At 39.9% G+C, this 22,004-nt stretch overlaps 2 protein-coding genes across 2 annotated transcripts in view; both read right to left on the bottom strand.

The window, feature by feature from the left end:
• Nucleotides 1–3,524: 3,524 nt before the first annotated feature.
• chaf1b (chromatin assembly factor 1, subunit B) lies at nucleotides 3,525–17,434 on the bottom strand. The gene is made up of 14 exons (XM_084908018.1): nucleotides 16,454–17,434; nucleotides 15,937–16,092; nucleotides 13,561–13,693; nucleotides 13,287–13,407; nucleotides 13,011–13,114; nucleotides 12,828–12,924; nucleotides 11,635–11,719; nucleotides 11,219–11,312; nucleotides 11,052–11,121; nucleotides 10,863–10,954; nucleotides 10,607–10,766; nucleotides 8,760–9,296; nucleotides 6,226–6,314; nucleotides 3,525–4,146 (listed from the first exon to the last, which is right to left on the bottom strand). The coding sequence occupies exons 2-14, from the start codon at nucleotides 16,060–16,062 to the stop codon at nucleotides 4,052–4,054; spliced, it is 1,803 nt and encodes a 600-aa protein (XP_084764144.1). The 5' UTR covers nucleotides 16,063–16,092; nucleotides 16,454–17,434; the 3' UTR covers nucleotides 3,525–4,051.
• A 1,037-nt stretch (nucleotides 17,435–18,471) lies between these two features.
• morc3a (MORC family CW-type zinc finger 3a) overlaps nucleotides 18,472–22,004 on the bottom strand; it is a 17,621-nt gene continuing 14,088 nt past the window's right edge. Inside the window, exons 14-18 of the mRNA XM_084908017.1 lie at nucleotides 21,276–21,387; nucleotides 21,114–21,195; nucleotides 19,939–21,031; nucleotides 19,083–19,273; nucleotides 18,472–18,976 (exon numbers count right to left, since the gene is read on the bottom strand). Of these exons, the coding sequence (XP_084764143.1) occupies nucleotides 18,826–18,976; nucleotides 19,083–19,273; nucleotides 19,939–21,031; nucleotides 21,114–21,195; nucleotides 21,276–21,387 (1,629 nt within the window). The 3' untranslated portion in view covers nucleotides 18,472–18,825. The remainder of the gene's footprint in view (nucleotides 18,977–19,082; nucleotides 19,274–19,938; nucleotides 21,032–21,113; nucleotides 21,196–21,275; nucleotides 21,388–22,004) is intronic.

The following is a 22,004-nucleotide window of genomic DNA, read 5'->3' as shown; positions in this document are numbered from 1 at the left end:
ATGTTGTGAAATTTTTTTTCCATTCCAGCGAACACATTTTTTTCATTCCACACTTTAGTTCTCTTCTGTGGTATTCCAGGACATTTGGTGCTGCTAAGTTAGCCAGTACATTCCTCCTATTGATTTGGCCACCCCTAAAGGTTTTGCTGTCTCTCCGATAGGTTTATTTTGTTTGTTTAGCCTAATGATGGCCTCCCTCATATGCACTGACATTCCTTTGGGCCTCATGATTAGAATTACAGAGAAAAAATCAACTTCAGATATTACATCTTCATTTGGCATGAAATTAATGACGGAACAGCAAGTGTTCAACTACTTTTCAGCCTCTGAAAATGGGAGACTGTGTATAAAAACGACTTTATGAAAACCTCTAAGCTAAGCTGTAAAGTCTACACTTCAGTCATATGTTGACTGGTTGAGTGCAAAGCCAGTGTGGTGGTGTAAAGAAGCAAATCTACAAAAAAAATCTCTTCATCCAACAAATTATGGATCTGACTGTAAAAATCTGAAATGATGATTAATAATGCTACAGCAATCTGGAAACAAAAGTACATCCTATGGAAATTGTTGTTTTTTTTATTTGACTTGGTTCAAGCTCATGTTTTAACCACTTTTATCCTCAGCAATGCTTGAAGCCTGGGTTGCTTTTTTACTTTGGGTCATTATCCATTTGCACTGTGAAGTATTTTCCAATCAGTTTTGCAAAATTTGGTTGAATCTGAGCACAAAGTATAGCCTTGTAGACACAATTGCTTTAAAATAGTGTCTACACAACATATAATATACTTTATCACAACCACAGGGATTTTTTTGTAATATTTAAAAAAGTAATTGGCCTCTAATTCAGTAGAAATGATATCTTGTATAGTTGCCCATCACTCTCTGACATAGGCTTACTGGAAATTTTGGCCACTCTTTAATTCAGTTTCTTCAGTTGCAAAATGTTTGAGGGTTTTCCTGGATGGACGCGCTGCCTCGTTCAAATTCAACCACAACATTTCATTGTGTTCCAGTCCATATTCCTCAGTTTCCTCTATAAGTCATAGCTTGGTGTATTTGTAAGTGTGTTTAGGTTCTGTTAAAAAGCCCACTTGTGGTTCAACCTCAAGTTTCACACAAAGGATTTAACGTGATCTTTCAGCTCATTTCACTGTGAGCTGCCCAGTTGTCAAGGCAGGCAAACAAACCACATTTCCAACATCATCCTTCACAGTCGGCATGTGGCCCGCCTGAAACACTGTCTTTGGTCTGCGCCTGTCATGTCTACTTTTACTCTGGTGAGACGTCTTTGTCCACAGCACATGATTCCACAAAGACATGTCTTTGCTTATATTTTGACAATTTGTAGTTTTGCACTGAGGTTTTACAGACAGAAAATGTTTATTCCAATCATTCAGGTAAAATTTGTACAATATCCGATTATAGAGCCATGCACTGTGAAAACCAGCAGTTGCAAAAATGACCTGCAGATTCCAGTGTTACATTTTGGGTCTTGACATGTTTTGCAGTCTGCTGCTGGGCGGAATTTTCCGCAGGTTTGGGTCCCACTTGGCAGTAGTTAGAATTTAAGCCACTTGTTGATGATTTTCTTTACAATGTGCTGCTATTAGCATTACAGGTAAATCTTTAACAAGTACACACAAATTCCACGTTGTCACATACTGTACTCTTTTGTCATTACTCTTTTTGATAAAGACAATCAACCAATTACTGTTACTTTCAATATGGTTGTCAACTTTGGTAAAAAGGCATATTTTTTAAAAACAAAAATAACTAGACTTATTTATAAATTATCTTGGTGTTAAATTCTGAGTGTTTGATTGTCTCGATCATGACCTTAAAAGTCAGAAATTACTATGAAGCTTTTTTATAATGCATATACACTTAAAAAAAAAGCTGTCAACATGAGTGCAACGTGTCTTGGGTGTTTTAGCCAAATCTCCTGGATGAACTGACCCTCTTTTCTTACCCACTTCTCATGGATCAAAGAAGCTTGATGTTCATGCTGGCTCAGGATTTAAAATGATGCCTGCTATTCAGAAGACCGGCGGTTGAGTCCTTAACTATTTTACAATCTGTGTGTCTACAAGTGTCTTTGGGCAAGATCCTTAATGCTTAATTGCCCCAGATGTGTTCATGAAAATAAGTCTATTCATGACTAAACTGAGTGAAGAGAGAACATGGAGAAGATGTTAAGTTGACTGGATGGAAAAGCTACACTGACAAAGGATGTTGCTAAAGACAGGGTGAGACGGAGGGAGATGATCCGCTGTGGCGACCCCTAAGGGTGCAAGAATAAGGAGGAGGTCACATTACTGCTGGGAAACTCAGCTTGTGGTTTGGTGTTGGCTAACTAGCTTGTTATTTAGATTAGTTACGTATAAGCTTATACATTAATCAGATTCTTGGCAGGATGGTGGTGCAGTGTTAGCACAGTTCTTCAAGAAAAGTTTGAACCTTCTCATCCAAAGTTCAAAGACATGCGTGACAGGTTAATTGGTAATTCTGAAACATTTGTAGGTGTGCATATAAATCGGTGAGTGTCTCTGTGTGGTAGCTTTTCCAGCTACCACCCTGCCTCCCCCTAGGCTAATGGTTAAAAAATGTATGGATGGGTGGATGGTTAGACAGCTGCATGAATTGACAGGGTGTTCCGGCATTGGATAACTGAGCCAAGGGTAAAGGGATTCATGCATGTAAGTAAAAAACATTGAGACACAGGACCACAGGAGCAACATGTCTTCTCACTATGAGATATATGATTCACAAAATATGGCTAACTTCAAAGACCTTTCGTTATTCATATACTGTCATAATAAATATGTCAATGCGCGTATCTGGTGTTTTACATGAGAAATGAAGACAAAAACAGTAAAGTTGTAAACTGACTTCCCTGCTACCAAAAACATAAAACTCCAGAGTAAAACCTCTGAAAATGAACCAGTGGTTCTGCAGTAAAACTGCTTCCTAAAAGGGAAACAATGCCTATAATAGAACATCTGGAATTTTCCAAGTGTGCAATGGGATTTTTTGAATGGATGGCACTAGAGAGACAAACACAAATTTTGGTGCTTCCGTCTACTTTTCAAAGATTGTTGCACTGAAGTACAGCATCATTAATTAATTTAATAGAGCTTGAAGATGATGATGGGTGAATTTGTAAAGACTGTTGCTTTAGGGTAATGAATGAAGAATTGTTTTTATAACTCAAAAGGTTTATTACTGACAGCACTGATAATGCACAATTTAGACCATGGCAATTTATATCAGTAAACTGACATGTTAACATGAAGGGCACAATAGAAATAACAAATATGGTTAAAATGTTATTAGCAATGCAAAGAAAGGGAGATTAACGTTACAATAGCGGGGATTTTTTTTTTAAAAAATGTAACCGCCCGCCTTCAAATCACTTTGACCTCACTTCTGTCAGGTAATTAATTACTATTAGGTAAATATTCTTTTTAATTATTACCTGCTTATTTATGGTATTTAGATACCATGTGATAAACCACCAGAACTTGCACTTTATATCAAACATCTTTTATTAGACAATAAGAAAATGCAAATGCTTAACAACAGAAGTCACCCTATTCAACCAAAGTCTTCAGCATGCTATATAAACTCAAAGCTCACACAAAGTCAAAACCCTTCAAGTGCTTGTTATCGTCTTCTACAGGTTTTCAGTACAGTTTTCTCTTCACAATCATGTTGTGGAGAAGTGAAACAACTTGACTCAAGCTTTTAAATTTCACACAACACAAATATAATACAATTAACTCATTACTTGTTTATTGTATGATACAAAACACCTTTAAAAAAAGAATAAAGGACATAAACTGCAATACAGTCTGCTTTATAACTGAGTACATAAAGTGAAATGTAAAGCTCCAGTCGCTAAGATCAATATGACGCAAAGGCAATGCTATTGCACACAACACTGTGAATTCATGTGGAGCCTCAGTGCTCTTTTGCTGATGCATCTTCAACTTCCATTCTGCTTTATGTACTCTAGTCTTATTTTGCAGCACCACACTTTTCTCAGTTTATACTACTCCTTGGTGACGCTGGTCTTTTCTTGGGTGGTCTTGGGTCGTTTCGATTCTGGAGGCTGGCACACTGGATCAGTGGGAGGGGAAGGACGATCTGGTGAAATAAAAAGAAGGTTACACGTCATAGCCTGTTTCTGTGTGATCTTCTGCTGCGTGTACAGTCATGCGAAAAACAACATTTCGCCAGTCCTGTGAAAAAACGTAAGCTCACCTTTACTGCTTGCATAGGAATTAAGAGGCTAAGTAGTAGCCAGGTAATTCCAATCAAATGTACCAAATCATTTTTCAGCAAGTGTGAGCACAAGTTCTAGCAGTTTGCTGGTCTGGAGGATTCAGATATGTGTTAACGCAATGCCACAATCTTCCTCGTACTGCAGCAAATTCAACTCAAGGTCAGACTGTGCAATGCTCAAGAGCTACGTCTCAGACTCATGACAATGCAATTAAAAAAGACTGATTTGGAATGAAACAATGAAAATGAGCCTCTTCTCTCTAAAAAGAACATGATACCTAAAGTTTGATTTGACAATAATGGAGATGTGTGGTGAAAACACAGCATATCAGCATAAACACCTTGTGCAAACTGTGAACCACGGTGTTCGAGGGGTAATGATTCGGGCTTCCCGTCGGACCATCATATAGCCCGACGGGCGGGGCTGAGAAAGATTTTGGTCGCCCGACCGGAGATAGCGATTTTGCGAGCCCTGCCATGATCTGCTACTAGAAAGCAGGACTTCGGCGTTAATTCTGGGTTTTCTGCACTGCATGATGTTTTGGGGGGTTTTGTACATTAAACACCATCAGGGCTGAAGGTGCAAGAATTAAAAAAAAAAAAAAAATCTGAACATTAATTAATGAAATACTCAATTATGAGCCCATCAGATTCTCCCATGTCTTAATGATAGAGTTGTGAAATTTAAATAACTGTTTAGGGCTCTGTAGCACATCATGGTCACCATGGAAACGCGAACCACATTTGCGACTAACAACAGTCCTGCAATACAAATGCATTTAGGATCGGCGTGTGAATAAAAAGTTTGACATTAAGCACACGCACACAGATACCACAACAGCAGAGATGATGATGGTGGCCCAGTTTAATGTGGAGCTAGAGTCTGTTTACACACCGCAAAGAGCAAAGAGGTGGAGCTTCTTTTGAATATTTATTATTGCTCGTTAATAAGAGAAACGCTTCAGTGGAAGATCTACGTCATAATTTACGCCTTCCACGCCAATTAAATGGTGTCGACCTAACGTGTAGGCACATTACTTGGGAGGTTACCTGGAAGGTTACAGTGCAGGGTTAAGTGCATTCTGTTTCATGCGTATAACCTTTTCATATTTTTCTAAAATTATAGTTCCTTGCAAAAGCAGCCATTTAGCTGACAGCAAAATAATCAGTGTGACTGATCATAACAGCATCAAATGTGAGGCCTTGTGTCTCACATCTAAAACTTGGCTAAAAGGCTTCGTGCAAAAGGACAAAGATCCTAAGCACAGCTCAATGGTCCAGTCAGTCGTAACTAACTGCATGACTTTAAGAGAGATATGCATAAATAACTTCCTGAAAACTTCAGTGAACTGAAGCAACATAAAGAAGAATGGGCTAAAATGGATCAAACAGACCAAAAGTTTAGCACTGAAGAATTAATATAGCCCTTTCAGGTTTGCTTACTTTGATGTTCACTCCCAAACAAAGTGGTTTACCTAATCAAACTATGCTGCTGGTTTGTTTGCAACCTGTCTGACTGCTTTTGTTTCCTGCTTCTTTGAATGTATCTGTAGCTATGTCATAGTCAGAGATGTCAGTAAACACAATTTAAGCTACAAAAAGACTCAAGGTGAAATAGATCTTCAAAAATATATATATTTTCTAAGCTCTAGTACAAATCCATAACTTGCTACAAGCTTGCTATAAGAGCGTGTACATAAAGAGGTAATCCAAGTTGGAATTACTCAAATATGGTACTGTAATAAAGGCACAATAACATACACTGATTTAAACATAGGATAAGACAAGTTGTTGCTACTATCACTCAGTCTAGGGAGGGCCACAACAATCCCTGGGCTCTTGCCACCTAATAATTGTAAGCATCTCACTCGACTCTCCATTATAAAAGTTGATTATCGTGGAAAGTTCAGCATTAAAAAAGACGGCCAAAACCTCACTAACCGTGTTTGGCCTTTTCCGTGGAGGAGAGAGGGCTGAAAAGTGAGCCAACAGCTGGAGACCGGGGTGCAAGGGGAGTCAAAGATACTCTCCTGCAAACAAAGAGAAAAAAGTAGCAATGCTGAAAAAACCTCAAAGCAACAAAACGTGTATTTATCGTCTTTTGTTTTGTTGTTGCCCAACAGTGAAAATTAGTCAAACGTTCCAAGTTACAGATGTGAAAAAGGGGGTACACAAAAGCATGCACAGGCCTGCTATTGTCTACCAGCAGTCTGACAGAGTGATTATTATTTTGTAGTCAGTGGGGGGTCCAACGAATCCCTCATACCAGACAGGGCTTTGTTCACACTGCAGGTGCTGGGCACATATTAACCGACAAAAACCTCACACAGCAAATAGAGCTATTTATATTTCTCTTATCTTATTCAAAAGAAGGCATATTATACACTATAAAGAGCACAGTGTTTTCTTACTTTTCACACTCTGAAAACTCAAACTGCATTCAAGGGGGCTAGGAGGGTAGATGTAGTCAATAAGAGTCCGGTCAAAGATTTGAATAGATCATACATTTCCATAAATTAGCATACGCTGTAGTTTAGGGCAAACTGCACTCTTCACACGCGCCACGCTGCATCTAAAAAGAAGCTTTAATACTCACAGTGAAGCTTTAACGCTGCTGCTGCACAAACAACACTTATTATCTCTACATTACATGCTTAATAAATAATTCCACTGTGTTTCTAGATCCCTCGAGTGGGTTTCAGCAAGTTTCCCTTTCCTGTAAAATATATTTGAATAATATTCAAAATTGGAGACGCTCATCCTCATAACTGATTTTTAGACACAACTCCTAATAAACTGTGGAACATGGATTTGAAAGATGCTTTTGTTTAAAACTTTACTGTCAAAAAAAACATCCACAAATTATATGTACAAGCATATAAGTTCTTTCTTTAAGGAGGTGTTTTTTGATTTCCTTTTTTCCCCACATACACTTGTGGGACACTTCATTAGGTACACATTGCTAGGACCAACTTGTGCTTTCAGAAAAGGCCTGATACGTGATAGAAGTCACACAGCTGCTGCAGATTTATCAATCATCCGTTCCACCACATACCACAGGTGCTCAGATTAAACTAAGATATGTGGACTGTGAAGGCCATTTGAGTAAACTTGTGTCAAGTTCAAGAAATTAGTTTGAAACGATGTGAGCTTTGTGACATGGTGCGCTGTCCTGCTGAAAGCAGCCAATTAGAAGTCACTGTGGTCACAACAGAATGGGCATGGTTAGCATCAGTACTAACCAGGTAGGCTGCAGCGTATAAACAATGCTCAGTTGCTCTTAAGGGCCCAAATATGCCAAGAATATAGGCCTCCACATGATTACACCACAAACACCACCTTGAACCAATGATAAAAGACAGGAATGATCGGTGCTTCCATGTTGTTTACAGCAAACAATCCATCCAAATGACTCGAGGCAATGTTTTACCAAGCTTCCATTGCTGAATTTTGATCAGCCTGTGTGACCTGTAGCCTCAGTTTCCTGTTCTTAGCAGACAGCAGTGGCACCTGGTGTGGTTTTCTGCTACTGTAGCCCATCCACTTAAGGTTCAAGGTGTTGTGTATTCAGAGATGCTTGTCTTGATACCTTGTTTGCACAGAGCTTCTAATTGAGTTACTGTTGCCTTCCATTCAACTTGAAGTAAGCTGGTCATTCTCCACTGATCTCTGACTTCAACAAGGCAATTTTCACCCAGTTGTTGTGCAGGAAAATCTCAACAGATCAGCAGTTTCTGAAATACTCAAACCAGCCCATTTGGCACAACGACGCCATGTTAAAGACCACTTGAATCCTCTTTCCTCCCCATTCTTATGCTTGGTTTGAGCTTTAGCTGTAACTCTCTTGACTGTGTCTACATGTATAAAAGCAGCAGTTATAAAGTGTCTGTTTATACTAATACCAATATGTACAAGGCTTCCTGAGAGCCTCAGGGAATACACTGTTGTAAACTCTGTTTCAGACTGTTTTTTTCTACTTTTGAAACTGTATGATGTCATAGATAACCTTAGTAGTAGATAACCTTAATCTGGTAAATTCAGGCACACGGTTCTGTTTTCACAAAAACTTCTGTTTGTAAGAGGCAGACAGAGGAAAGGTGTCTAAGGACAAACGAGCTAAAACAGCTTGTTTCAGACAAATATGGCTTATTGTGAACTGTGAATAATAGTGAAAACCTATTGTCAAAGAGACCAAGTGGAGCTAGAAATGAGTACAATACTTTCCCTTTAAGCAATTTATTTTTTTTAATAAAATAACTATTAAACTTTTACGTTTTTGAAAGTTGAGGGTGTGAAGCACTTTCTTTTTTTAAAGACTGAATGAAACAGCTTTGAATTTCTATTGGCAGCTACACGAGAAAACAACTTGCATACAAAAGAAATAAAAACATACCCATACTAATTACATCATTATTTACCCGTCTTACTTTCTGCCACCCTGACAGAATCACAAAGACAGCTGCTCTAATATTTACCTTGGAGTGGGCCCTTTTGATGTGGCAGCACTCTTAGGTGTTGCGGGCCCAGGAGTATTGGCACTGTTGAGGACTTTTGGTGTGGATGGAGAGAGGGGGGTTACGCGTGGTTGGGGAGTGGAAGGGGCGCTTGTGCTCCCAGATTTTGAGGACTGAGATGATGCAGAGGCCGTGGCTTTAGGAGTAGTGGGCTTTCCCCATCCCTCAAGGGTGTTGAGGGTGATCCTGCGGGGCTGAGGTTTGGAGTTGGCACGAGGGGTGCTCTTCTTCTCCTCTGGGGAGGTTAGAGAGGGGGTGTCTTTGGCCTGGTTAGCTTGGGATGTGGCAGGTGGGGCTGAGGGTGACGGCTGGGATATAGGAGATGAGCCTTTGGCCAATGATGCCTTCTTGCCTTTTTTCTCAACACCACTGTTTGGGACAAAGACCTCCAGGGTGGGCGGCTCTTTCAGTGGAGTGCCCAGCTCCCCAGGAGAGAATGACAGGAAGGAGCAGTAACCGTCTGTGGAGGACACAGCCAGGAAGGAACCATCACGGGACCTGCAAGGGATAAAGTCTGCTTAATGGTAAAACATTTACAGTTTAGCATCCACCTCTCTACTTCATGGGCATAAATCCACACATAAAATATCATTTTCAGACTAAGGAATGCTCACAAAGTTACAAGCTTTCAGGTTATTAAATGTAAGACTGACTGTAAGAAATTATTTAAGTTCGATCATGTCTTTAGCAACAAATTAACTGATAACTTCATGTTATTTAAAGCTTATGCTGGACTCTAAGTGCAGGCTAAACTGGGTAGTTTGCAGTATTGTGCTGCAGTGTACAGTTTTGGAGTGTTTTGCACTGGTGCTGGGTGAACTAAAGTTTGGTCACTGATAATTTAGCCCATAGATAGCAGCAGAGATGCAGCAAAGGTGGTGGGAAAAGTATAACTTTAAGGAGAAAAATCTTTCAAAATTTTGTTTGTCCATCACATTTGAGTAGCTATTGATGCACTGAATGTTTTTTCTTCACTCAACTTTCACTCATCAGCACGTATGAAACTCTGGCTCGTGTTTCTTCCTGTTAAAAGAGAGTTTTTCCTTCCTACTGTACCTTACAATATAAAGCATCTTCAGGCGAATAACTGAATAACAGGAGTCATCAATTTGAGCCAGTCATGTTCTTTAGTAACACTCGCCAAATTCCACCTTTATGCTAGCTATATTCTGGCTGAGCAATACATGGCTTATGTATCTGATTGAAGCCTGTCGACAAAGCAAGCACATCTACTGGAGCTCATAAGACAAATTAGGCGCATTTCATTTTAAGGCAAATGTCTCACATGGCATCGCTACCCTTTAACCCCTATCTATATTGGCTTCCAAGAGGTGAAAGCTTTCCCTTTATCATGGTGACAAATAAAGGTCTTTTATCCCAATTGCTGCAGCCATCATATAAAAGATGAATTTGGCCTATTACTAGCTGTCCCCTGCTTCTGTCTTCCTGTCTTTTGCTGATTTCTGTGGTTTTGATGGCAATGGCATGAAGTTTTGTACTTTATAACCTCAAAGTGTGTGTTCTGTGAGTACAGATTATCTGCTTTTATGTATTGCTGTGTTGTTTTGTATTTTCCATTAAAAACCGTCTGTAAGACAAAATATTCCTTTAAGAAAATCAGGCTTTACTCAAAACAAGTAAATAATATACAGATTTGGCTGTTTTTAACAAATAAGTAAATACATATTACTTTTTTGTGTGCACATTATCATATCTTCCTGTAGTCTTTATTAGATGAATGACTATCTTTTGCTTTTGAAAAGTTAAATACAGATACCTGTGCTAAAACAGCTAAAAAGAAAGTTTACCATGTGAGATCACTGAGGGTGTGGTAGTGGATGTTGGACACAAGGCCAAATGGAAGTTTCTGCTGCGTGTCATACAACAGGATTGAATCCTCAGAGGCCACGGCAAACACCATACGGTACGGCAGCTGGAATACGTTGGGAAGAGCCTGGACAGTACCGTCTGTAGGGAAGAAATGGGAATGGGAGTGACACGAAGAACACAACACAAGAAAGGAAAACTAGTCCGAAATAATCAGTCTTGCTTGAATGTCCTTGCCTTCTCCTTTTTTTGTCCTCAGTTCAAAGTAGACAGGGCAGCAGCGCACAGCCAGTGTAGCCTTAGATGGGCATGGCAAGTGAGCAACAGGCCTAAAAAACACACAGAAAGATATTTATATACACCGATTATTAAACTTTAACAGACTCTGAATAGGGTGTAAATACAATAACAGGCCACAAAAGATACCTCTTTAGACCCTTCCTGGAAAAGATGTAGGTGGTATTCATGATGTTTTCTCCTATCTCCACGCATCCAGCTGAGGTTTCAAAGAAGCAGACAACAGCGAGGCGAAATTAGAAAAAAAGTGTTGCACTGTTAGAACACAAGATTTCAAAAGCATGCTTTGTGTTTACCGGGAGCAAGCAGGAATGACCCGTCTGGTGTGAATGAGAGACGACGAAAGAAAGACCTCATGCTGTCATCGTGGAACATCCTGTACTGCTTCACCTGAAAAGGTTACGTAACAGTTCTAACTCGCTCTGGAAAGTTTGGTAGAGCATTTAATTTCTTATATTTGGTTTTATAAACTTAAGGTTAAGGAATAAGAATAACACAAGCAGGAAAAACCTCAAAACACAGTTTGCAAAGTTAAGAAGAAAGGTATTGTGGCTCATGCAACTATCAGCTTGGATGAAACACAGGTTTCTCAGAATTTCAGATTTATGAGAGACCAGACTGGTGCTAATAAAAATGATTGAAAAAAGTAACTGAGACATTAGAACCACCTTTAAGACATTGAAGAGAGTTTGTAAAAAGAAGCACGACTGACCTCTCCTTCTGCAAGCGGCCCAGAGCTCATTTTACTGATACTGAAGGCCTTCTTCTTGGTGTGAGTGCTGTACACACGAAGCACCCTGAATGGGAGGAGAAACAAAAACATTCCGAGCATCAGCATGCAGACACATCAATGCCAGTGCCTACACAACATCAAATACAATCATTTAATAAGGAACAATACTACACTCATTGGGCACTTTGTTAGTTATACCTGTTCAGTTGTTTGGTAATGCAAAGATCTAACCAGCCAATCACATGACAGCAACTCAGTGCATTTAGGCAAGAAGACGTTGTCAAGACAACCTGCTGAAGTGAAAACTGAGCTTCATAATAGGGAATAAAGATGATTTAAGGGACTGATAGGAAGGCAAAACTTAAATAACCACTTATTACACCTAAGGTAAGCAGAAGAGCATCTCTGAATCCCTCAACCACTGAAGCAGATGGGCTCCAGCAGCAGAAGAACACACAGTGTCACTTCACTCTGCTAAGAACTGGAAACTGAGGCTAAAATCCTCACAGGCTCACCAAAAGTGGACAATAGAAGACTGGGAAAAATGTTGTGTGGTCTGATGAGTATCAATTTGTGCTGCAGATGACAGGTGTAAACAACATGAAAGCATGGATCCAACCTGCCTTGCATCAATAGTTCAGGCTGATAGAGGTGTTAAGGTGTGTGTGGGGGATATTTTCTTGGCACACTTTGGGCTCGTTAGTACCAGCTGAACATTGTTTAAATGCTATAGCCTACCTGACTATTGTTGCTGACCATGTCCACGGCTTTATGGACACAGTGTACCCAACAGGATAACGTGTCATGTCACAAAGCTCAAGTAATCTAAAACTGGTTTTCTGATGAAGTCACTGAGTTCACTGTACTCAAACAGCCTCCACAGTCACCATATCCCAATCTAATAGAGCGCCATTACGATGTAGAGGAAAAGAAGATTCACATAAATGGTGTGCAGCCGACAAATCTGCAGCAACTATGTGCTCACATCATGTCAATAGCTGAGGAATGTTTTAGGCACCTTCTTGAATCTAAGTGATGTAGAATTTAAGCAGTTCTGGTGTTAAAAGAGGATCCACCAGGTGACTTAGTAATGTGTCCCTAATAAAGTTGCCAGTGAGTATATAGGAATGTGAACAGCATTCTCAAATTAGATTAATCCATGTTTAAATCACCTATCACAGCTGAGAGTGGCAATATATTGTCCTTGGGGATCCCAGGTAACCCCCTGCACGTAGCTCTTGTGGTCATTCAAGATAGAAAGCTTCTGTCCTAAAAACACAAACAACAAAATAGACAGAAAGTCAAAAATAACACCAGATAAAAGCATCACAGATAAAATGTATGCACCCACAAACCTTTATTGATGTCCCACATGATAGCTGTGTTATCAACAGATCCAGACACCATGAAGTTTCCATCACGTGTCCAGCAGATGTCATACACATCCTCTATGTGCCCTCTGGAAAGAAATCAGATGATAGCAAACTCCTTTCTATAACCACATCTCACGGGCATTATAGTTATAAGAGCTTCAACAACCAGAATGCCACACAAAGTAATTAAACACCATTTATGACTGAATCTCACTTCGTTGACCTTAGCAAACATTAGCACTTGCTGTTCTAGCGTACCTAAGCGTTTTGACCACAGTCCAGCTCTCCTTGTTTAGCTGAGCATCCTCATCCTCCTGAAACACAGAGGCCTGCTCGGGCTCCTTGGAGTCGTTGAGCTTCCACAGCAGAATTATTGCATCTACATCAAAATGTTAAAAGGCCGCTATTATTGTTTCTTAAAAAAAACATGTTTCGTTTTGAGAACAAAAACAACAGTTGCTTTTAAATAGAAACACGCATGTTTGCAATGGAGAAAAGGCTGAGAAGCGTCTGTCTACTACGTGGAACATACCATCTCCTCCTGAAGCAAGCAGCTCTCCGTTGGGGCTAAAGCGCACTACGTTGACAGCTTTTGTATGTCTAGCCAGATTAGACAGAAACTCTACCACCGCCTTCCCGTCTGGACCAGCATCCACCCGCCACAGCTGCAAAAACATCATTAGGAAAAGAGATCATTAAAAATTCTCGGTAAATTGTCTGTGCAACATACAGCTCTTCACAAACAATACTCCGTCCACAGATTAATTTTAGTAGGATAAAGGTTATAAAAAAAGGTAAATGTATTAAAAATCTTAATACTTAAATAACTGCTATTAGGTGGATCCTGTTGGTGAATCATCCCTTTAAGGATGTCACATGCCTCGATAATTTAAAACCTTGCTGTACGCAAACATGAAAACATCGCATTGCTTGATGGTGCATCGTGACTTAGAGACTGTCACCGGTGTCTGAGAAGGAAAAAACAAAAACAGGACTACTTTTGACTGCTCTGTTAGTCACAAGGGGCCACCACAGTGAGTAGTTCTCCTTATCTGATTTGGCAAAGAGTGTTATACAGGATGCCTTTCCTGATGCAACCCTCCCAGGGATTTGTGCCTCCTCCAGATCTCAGACTAAGGATCTTTGACTTGTTGTGTTAACCAGTATCCTATGGGCCTTAAGAGAGGCATTCTGTAAGGGCTAAAGCGGGCCTGAAAAAGTCTCTGTAAACAAAAGGTCAATAATCACCCTGACAAATGCACAGTGAAACACTTGCTTAAATGTACAGTTGTGGCCAGAAGTCTACATACACTCTGGTCCTTCAAAATCCAAGAAACTCTGTGAAGATCTAAGAAGGAGAATTGTAGATGTAGATTGTAGGATTCTGCCTGAGAAAGATGCCACTGCTCCAAAACTGACACCTTTAAGTTTGACTGAAATGCCCACGTGAATGAGGGCCTTCTGGAGAAGAATTTTATGGTCAGATGAGACAAAGATTAAGCTTTTTGGTCACAATAAAAAGACGTTTGTTTGGACGAGTAATGGTGAGGTTTTCAAACCCAAGAACACTGTACTAACTTTAAGCACGGTTGTGGCAGCATCATGCTCCAGGGCTGTTTTGTAAGTGGTACTGGTAGATTGCACAAAGTGGATGATGTAGTAAAAGATTCTTATTCTGTTTCCTGTTTTCCTCATTCTCCCTCACATGACCGCAATTACCTCGTTTCCACTCTTGACTTTCTCAACACTGGTTGGTTCTTGATTTTCTTTGTGCCTTAAATAAACTCACCTGGCATACATTGTATAAGGACTGCACTCCCTTTCACTCACTCTTTTCACTCCCACATAGGGAGGCGGCTGAGGTGAGTTTGATTTGTTCTTCTGAGTTTAAACATTTATGTTCAAGTTAATGATTTAAATTCTAACCTTGTTTTCTTTTTTAGAGTTTAGTAGTCCATGTGTGTCTTCCTTTAAGTTAAAGTGAAATAAACCAAGACATAAGGAAAATCAATGATTTGGCTGTTTTCTTTGCATTCTGACCAGATGAAACCCATGGTGATAAACTTTACCTTACCTTTGAACCTCCTACCTAACAGATGGAATCTTATAGGAGAATTACCACCAAATTATTCAACTTCACCTCAAATCAGCAGTAAAACAGTTAGGTATTCCAACAGAAGAATGATATCAAACACACATCCATAACTGGTTTTAGAAAGGATAAAGCAAGCCAGCATTAAACGTTTGAACTGTGCCAAGAAGAACAATGAAATATCCAGCCAGAGTGATACCGGAAACTTGTTAATGGCTACAAAAAACATCTTGTTCAGGTGCAAATTGCTGTTTATTAATAAGGGTGTATATAGTGTATGTATATATTTGAACCTCCATTTTTAATTTTGACGTTTGGATTAGAGAAAATCCAGAATAAATTCATACTTGTGTACTAGATTCTTATTTTTTTAAGTCATTAAAGATGTACGCTGTACAATCATTTCACCCTGGGGAAAAAAAGTCAGAAGGAATCACTAAAAGCCCAAAATGACCATGACATTCATGATGAGTATATGGAAGATTATAATTACAACTGTACTCTGTCTACCTACACTGGGACTGTTCAGAAAGTTAACAAAATATTTTTTCTCTCTATATTATCTCTGTTTCTGTGTCCTCATTCTTAAGGTAAGTGTTTTAATGACCAATTAATGAAGAAAAAACAACTGATGGGTACAAATACCTGCGTCTTCTATATCCATGAGACTCACTTCTTCCTGCTGCATTTATAGACTAAATCACTGTTTTTTTTTCTCCTTTATTTCACATTTTATTTAATTAAAAACAAAACAAAATAAAAATCGTCGACCTCTTAAGGAGTTAACCAGATGTTCTGACCGCTGTCTCCACTCACCCTGACTGTGGTGTCCACTCCAGCTGTGGCCAGTCGATGAATGCGTCCATCTGAGCTGTGCTGAAAGTCCAGACTGTACACTGGCTCCTTGTTGTGCCATGCTATCTCACACGTTACCACCTTCATTTCTTTTCAATTGTTATATTCGGCACCGACCTCAAGGGATAAAAACACGGTAAATTCACCACCTAGATCGTTTTCAATCAACTCATATGAACGCATTAGTTAGCAGAACGTACAACAATAGACTCTGAAATACGGATTAGAGAAAACAGTTTGATAAAGCCGCTCATTTGGCTGCACTAACATATAGAGCCCAGCTGGCTAACACGTTAGCAGTTAAACTGGCAGGTTAGTTGGACTGGTTTACGGCTAAACACAGTGGACATCATTCCCATTCATGAACATTTGTGTTAAGTTACTGTTAGCTAAGAAGCGTGCCCGTTATGAATGCAGACGAATTACAAATGCTTACTAATCTGAACGAAGATAACTGGAAGTACATGACAGTATTTACCTTCTCTGTTGTCCAGCTCGGTCAGAATTGGTAAATTCCCGCGTACCAGACTCTCAAAACTTCCGGTCTGCCGTGATTGGACAAAAACACGGAAAGGGCGGGGACAATTGATAGTCTTGACTTTTTGTTTTTTTCCTAACGTAATCCGCAAAGATCTTTGGCCATCCCCTCATTTCTTCATTCATTCATTTTGCTATGTAATAAACACCAGACACGGCGACTTAGTGAAGCGTGCAAACATGCGTTGAAATACAGAATATAAGGCAAAAAAAAGGGGGGGGGGACTAATCAATTACTGATAGTATGGCATTGTGTGTTTTTTCTACTCAGGTATGTTTTTACTGAATTGACCGTGAATTTGGGACCATTGCCATCATGAAAAATGAAGCCGTTGCAAAGCAAATGGTTTCTACATATTGCATAGTGGATGAAAATCTAATGGTAGTCGTCTCTGTTCATAATTCCATCAGTATTGATGTTGTCAATCCCAGTACCACTTGCAGCCCTAAACTACGACAGTCTCCACGGTGTTTTACAGGTATTTGTAAACACTCAGTGTTTTTAGGCCTCACTTTTTGTTTTTACCTTCACTTGGCCAGTTTCCTAAAATGGTTTAGGCACACAAAGCACAGCATGCTGAAATATGACAAGTTCTCTTGTTCATAAAAATACTATGCTATGGCTGTCAAACTGTTATCATTGGGATGTTTCAAAGATTTAACTGAAGAAATGGGAAGAGATGTTTTTGTGACAGGCTGCTGGTAACAAACTGCCTGAAGATAAAATCTAAAATTGTTTCTTTGCTAAGTTTTCCATTATCTGTAGAAAAAACACTGGTTGAATTTGGTAAAAAAAAAAATAAATAAATAAAAAATAAAATTGGTCAATTTTTTTATTATCTTTGAATGATTCAAAGATCTGTAAGTGGCTTGATAAAAATTATTTTGTAAATAGTGAGGTACAAGTACTAGAAAAACAGACAATGTTCAAAGAAAAAGGGCAGGCATGATATCAGATTTTCACATCATAATTATCATAGTAAAAATCACGATGACAATGGAAAAAACAGCAATTAGACCATTATTTAAAATTATTTATTAAAAAATAGGTAGAACAAACTTTTATTACTGTGGTTGTTATTGACAGAATATTTAATTTTTAAATATCAGAGTTATCAGCAGTGGACTGCAACTGTGAAACATTTAAGTCAAGTTAACTTGATAAAACCGCTAACAGTTTTGCAATGAGGATTTTAGTTAAATCACGAGTCTTAAAGTTGAAAATTTTAGAAAAACCCCCATTGTTTTCAAGCCTGTGATGTGCAGGTTAAAGTACAACATGTAAAACCGTGTGGTTGATGCTTTTCTCTTTTTTTTCTGTAAAATGTCATGGAAAATGGAAATGTGACTCCCACGCTGGTTATTTCATCACCGTCAGACTGAGCTCTTTACCAAAGTGAAACTTGAATTATTGCCCAAAAGTGAAATGTAAAACCATGGTGCCTAAGGTTAATGCCTTGATTGCCACCTACGCTGCCAAAACATTTGAGTTTGAAACAATCAACCAAAACTGAAGACCTTGCTCCTTGTGCCCCACATCACACACCTCATTATTATAATGAAACCGCTTGCTGCGATGACAAATGTCTGTTCTATTTAATATCAACGTGCCCAAGTTTGTGATGACAGACTTCTGTGGCAGACTTGTGTTGTGATTTTGAGAAGACTACCAAAGTCTTATAGAGCTTATGACATAAGGACCTGATGCCTTTGCAGGTTGTTTTGACAAACTCATTTTTATTTTGCTCCTACACAGCCACACACACACACACATATATACACCTGTATGGCTGTGCGCTTTCCTCTCCTCTCCAAACCTCCCACCCCTCTTTTGGGACCGGACAGTTACTTAAATAGGGAAGTCATGGTTACCGTAATGGACCTGAGCTGTGCCGGCCACCCCTCCCCTGCAGCTAAGCCACAAACCACACCTCGCCACAGAGCAGTAATCAACAAATATAAATAGGCAATATAAAAATATATTTGGTAAGACATGATAATACAAACTGTGCAACATATTATTTAAAACAAAAACAAGAGAAAAATCAAACACAAAAGTATTAATAGCTGGCAAGACTACTGACAAACTGCTACTTCCTTGATTTTCTTGAGAAACTTGGGAGCAATTAATATCTACAGCTGTTTGTTTCTGTTTCATAAAAAACCCAAAAAGCTAGTTAAAGTAACCTAAAAATAAAAATCCGTAAGCATCTGTAACATACCTTAAATTAAGTTAATATCCCACTCACGGGTCTCCTTATGAAACATTTACAGGTGAAGCGCTAGTTAAATCCAGGATGTGATGACTTTTGTTTAATCATTTGTTGTGTCAGAATTATTATTAGAGAGAAACTGGTCTAGGATCTCATCAATTACATTGCACTCGAAATTCACTTGTGCCAGGTCCAGCGCAGGCACGTGGGGGAGAAGAAGGCGCCCGACGTTCTGCCGAAGCTCTACCAAACTAAGGGGAAACAGAAAGGAGAAAAACAGTGAGGCTGCTTTCATAAATTGCTTTATCAAAGAGGGGTACATCAAAACCACGAGGAGTGATCTCCCAGCAGTCAAACCTTCTGTATGCATCTGAGTTTGAATGTGTGCCAGAAACAGCTGCCCCTCCTTCCTCCTCTGGATGTGTCTGAATTGAAGATTCACTGGTTGTTGGAAGACTTTGTGCTTTTTCCCTTTGGTGCTCTAAGCTTAACTGGAGCTCTTCACACTGGGCTGCCAGGTTTGCCTTGTGCTCCTCCACAAGGTCCAGCTGGTGGTGCAGAGGGAGAGGGAGAGGAAGAGGGTAGGTACGAAGGTCAATATCAATCAAACGAAAGGAGAAATATATTTAAAAAGTGCATAACAGTGGGCAATTTGGGATATTTTTCCTTATACAGTTGGATTGAGAAGTAGATGTAAGGTATACCTCATAGCATGTGCTTTTATCAGAACACCAGTTAAGGCACATGACAACATCGGCCAGCTGCTGCCAGATGTTAAATAAATAAATAAATATAAGCATTAACAAGAAGCACTCAGTAAGTGCAAACCTCCCCCAGGGCAGCTCTGAGGAGTATTTACTTTTACATACTGTTCCCTAAACAGTATGTTGCCAATACAAACATTAGCAGTAAGAAACATAGTTGTAACAGCTCTGTATACCATCATTTATCATGTTGACCTTCAGATCAATCTATTTGACCTCTATACAGGTCAAATTTGACATGAGCATTTCCAACTTTGTGTTTACAGACGGAGTGACATGTACGTTCCTACGTCAGCGCTACCAGAAACATAAGCTAGGCAGAGGTAAAAAGCTTGTTTAGTTCAGTGCGTTTAAGAGTCAAATTATTTCAACTGAATGTGAGAAAAGCTTTTTGTCATCACTTTTACTATTTTCTTTAAACAAAGACAGCCCTACACAGTGTCACTGACCCGTGAGCGCAGCTCTTCTGTCTCCTTCGTTCTTTGATCCAGTTTCCGGACTAGAGCGTCAACTTGCAGCGCAATCTCATCATCATTTTCCACATTTTTGTCAGCACTCAGATTGGCCTTGGTATCAGATGCTGCTATTAAAGCCTCCTTCTCTTTAATCAGTTCACTGACTTTCTGTTTGGCCTTCTCAAACAGACTTTTGTAGTCCTTCTGCCCTCCTGTTTCTTCTGTCTGGCTGGCTTGGTGACAACACTCCTTCTTTACGCTGACCGGTGCCATCTCCTTCAGTTTTTTCTCCAGGTCTTTCACTTGTGAGGTAAGTTTCTGGACCTGTTCTTTTAAAGAGTCTCTCTCCTGAGCGGTCTCCTGCATGAGCTCAAGCAGCTGGTCTTGTTGTTGCTGTACCTCAGAGATATTGGGGTAGGTAAGTGGACTATATTCGTTGTCACCAATATTTGAACAGGAAGGTCTAGGACTTCCTTCCCTTTCTAGATCATGGTTCACGCCATTCTGCAAGGTCTTCTGTCCCTGATGTTCACTATGACTGTCTCCACTGCTCTCCTGCTTAAATTTTCTTTGCTGAACATTGCAGTTATCCATATTCGAGGTCTGTTCTTTACCACCCTTATTAATATCATCTTGCTTTTGGTCCTCGCCTTCTTGCTTCACCATAGGTGCTTCTGTCTGGGTAGTGGCGCTTGACAGCTGTGGAAGGGGCGCTGGGGAGGAACTGGTTTCCACAGCAGCAGACCCTGCAGAGCCTGCTCCTGCAGCATTCGTGTCTGAGGGGACATCCACAGCAGCATCATCGCTACACTCCAACAGCATGCTGACATTATTGTCACTTTGGTCTTCCTCTTTCTTCACTTTATTTAAATCGTAGAGGTTCTGTTTTGGCTTGGGGGTGCTAGCAGTCTCCAAGATGACAATTTCATCGTCGGTATCATCATTATTACTATCGACATTCACAGAAGGAGAGCTCAGTGGGGTCACATCTACTGATGGGGCTGTTTCTGAGGTGCTCCTATGGAAGCCATTTATCCGAGATCTTTTTGGTGTGTTCTGTGGAGTAACAGGCAGTTTCCTTTTTACTCTGCAGAGCACAAAAAACAGAGTTAACGCCCAGTTAACGCCCAAAACACATATTTAAGCTGCCAAACAACACAAAACCATACCTCGGGGTTGACAATGCGCCTGCTGACAATGAGCATACACTAGTAATAACTGGAAAACCATCATTACGAGAAGGGCTGTAGGCTAAAGAGAAAGAATAAAAATACATTTTAATTTCTCAAAGTGTTTTTCCCCACTCACACTCAAAGAGAAAAATTTCTCACCAGCTTGAGAAATGGTGGAAGACGTCAGCGGTGAGGATTCAGGCCTTGTAGCGCCCTCTTGTAATGAACAGCTCCTCAAAGTAGTGGGAGTGGAAGGGGATTGGTGGACAATCTGTCAATAAAAAAAAAAGACTGAACATTAATCATCATATTAGACTAAACTGAATCTAAACTTAGCACAAAAAGTAAAGAATCTTGTATTTGGCTGATTATTTTTTTGTTGTAACAATTTTTCTTGTCAATAAATCTTACACCGTTCCCTTAAATGGTACCATTTAAGCCCAAGTTGATCCCACAACTGTTCAGTTGGTTTGAGGTCAGGAATGGTTCGGTGTGAGACTGCGGAGATATGGGATTGCCACTGGTTTTATCTCGTCATCTCTCTGCACTGAGATGAGCCATTTTTTCCAGTGAGGGAGATGCCGCCTCATACTACCACACTGCCTCCACCTCCAAAAGTTCTTACCCAATCAGTGCTGCAATCAACATATCGTTCTCTGCGTCTTCTCCACACTTTCACCCTATGATCCAACTGCTGTAGCAAGAATATGGACTCATCGCTGAATGTAACATTCCTCCACATGTTCAAGTTCCAATGCACATGGGCACAAAAAGGCCTGATGGTGAACCACAGTCTTCTTGGCAGGCTTGTTGGCAGCCCAGTGAGACTGGAGATTGGCTGTGTGCACTCTGCCTGGGTAGAAAGCTGTCGGCCATATCATCCTGCAA

Source organism: Perissodus microlepis, chromosome 16 (genome assembly GCF_051167445.1).
Source record: "Perissodus microlepis isolate ML-2025 ecotype Zambia chromosome 16, ASM5116744v1, whole genome shotgun sequence".
Taxonomy (NCBI): domain Eukaryota; kingdom Metazoa; phylum Chordata; class Actinopteri; order Cichliformes; family Cichlidae; genus Perissodus; species Perissodus microlepis.
The sequence above is the reverse complement of the archived record's forward strand: the minus strand, read 5'-3'. Positions and strand labels throughout refer to the sequence as shown.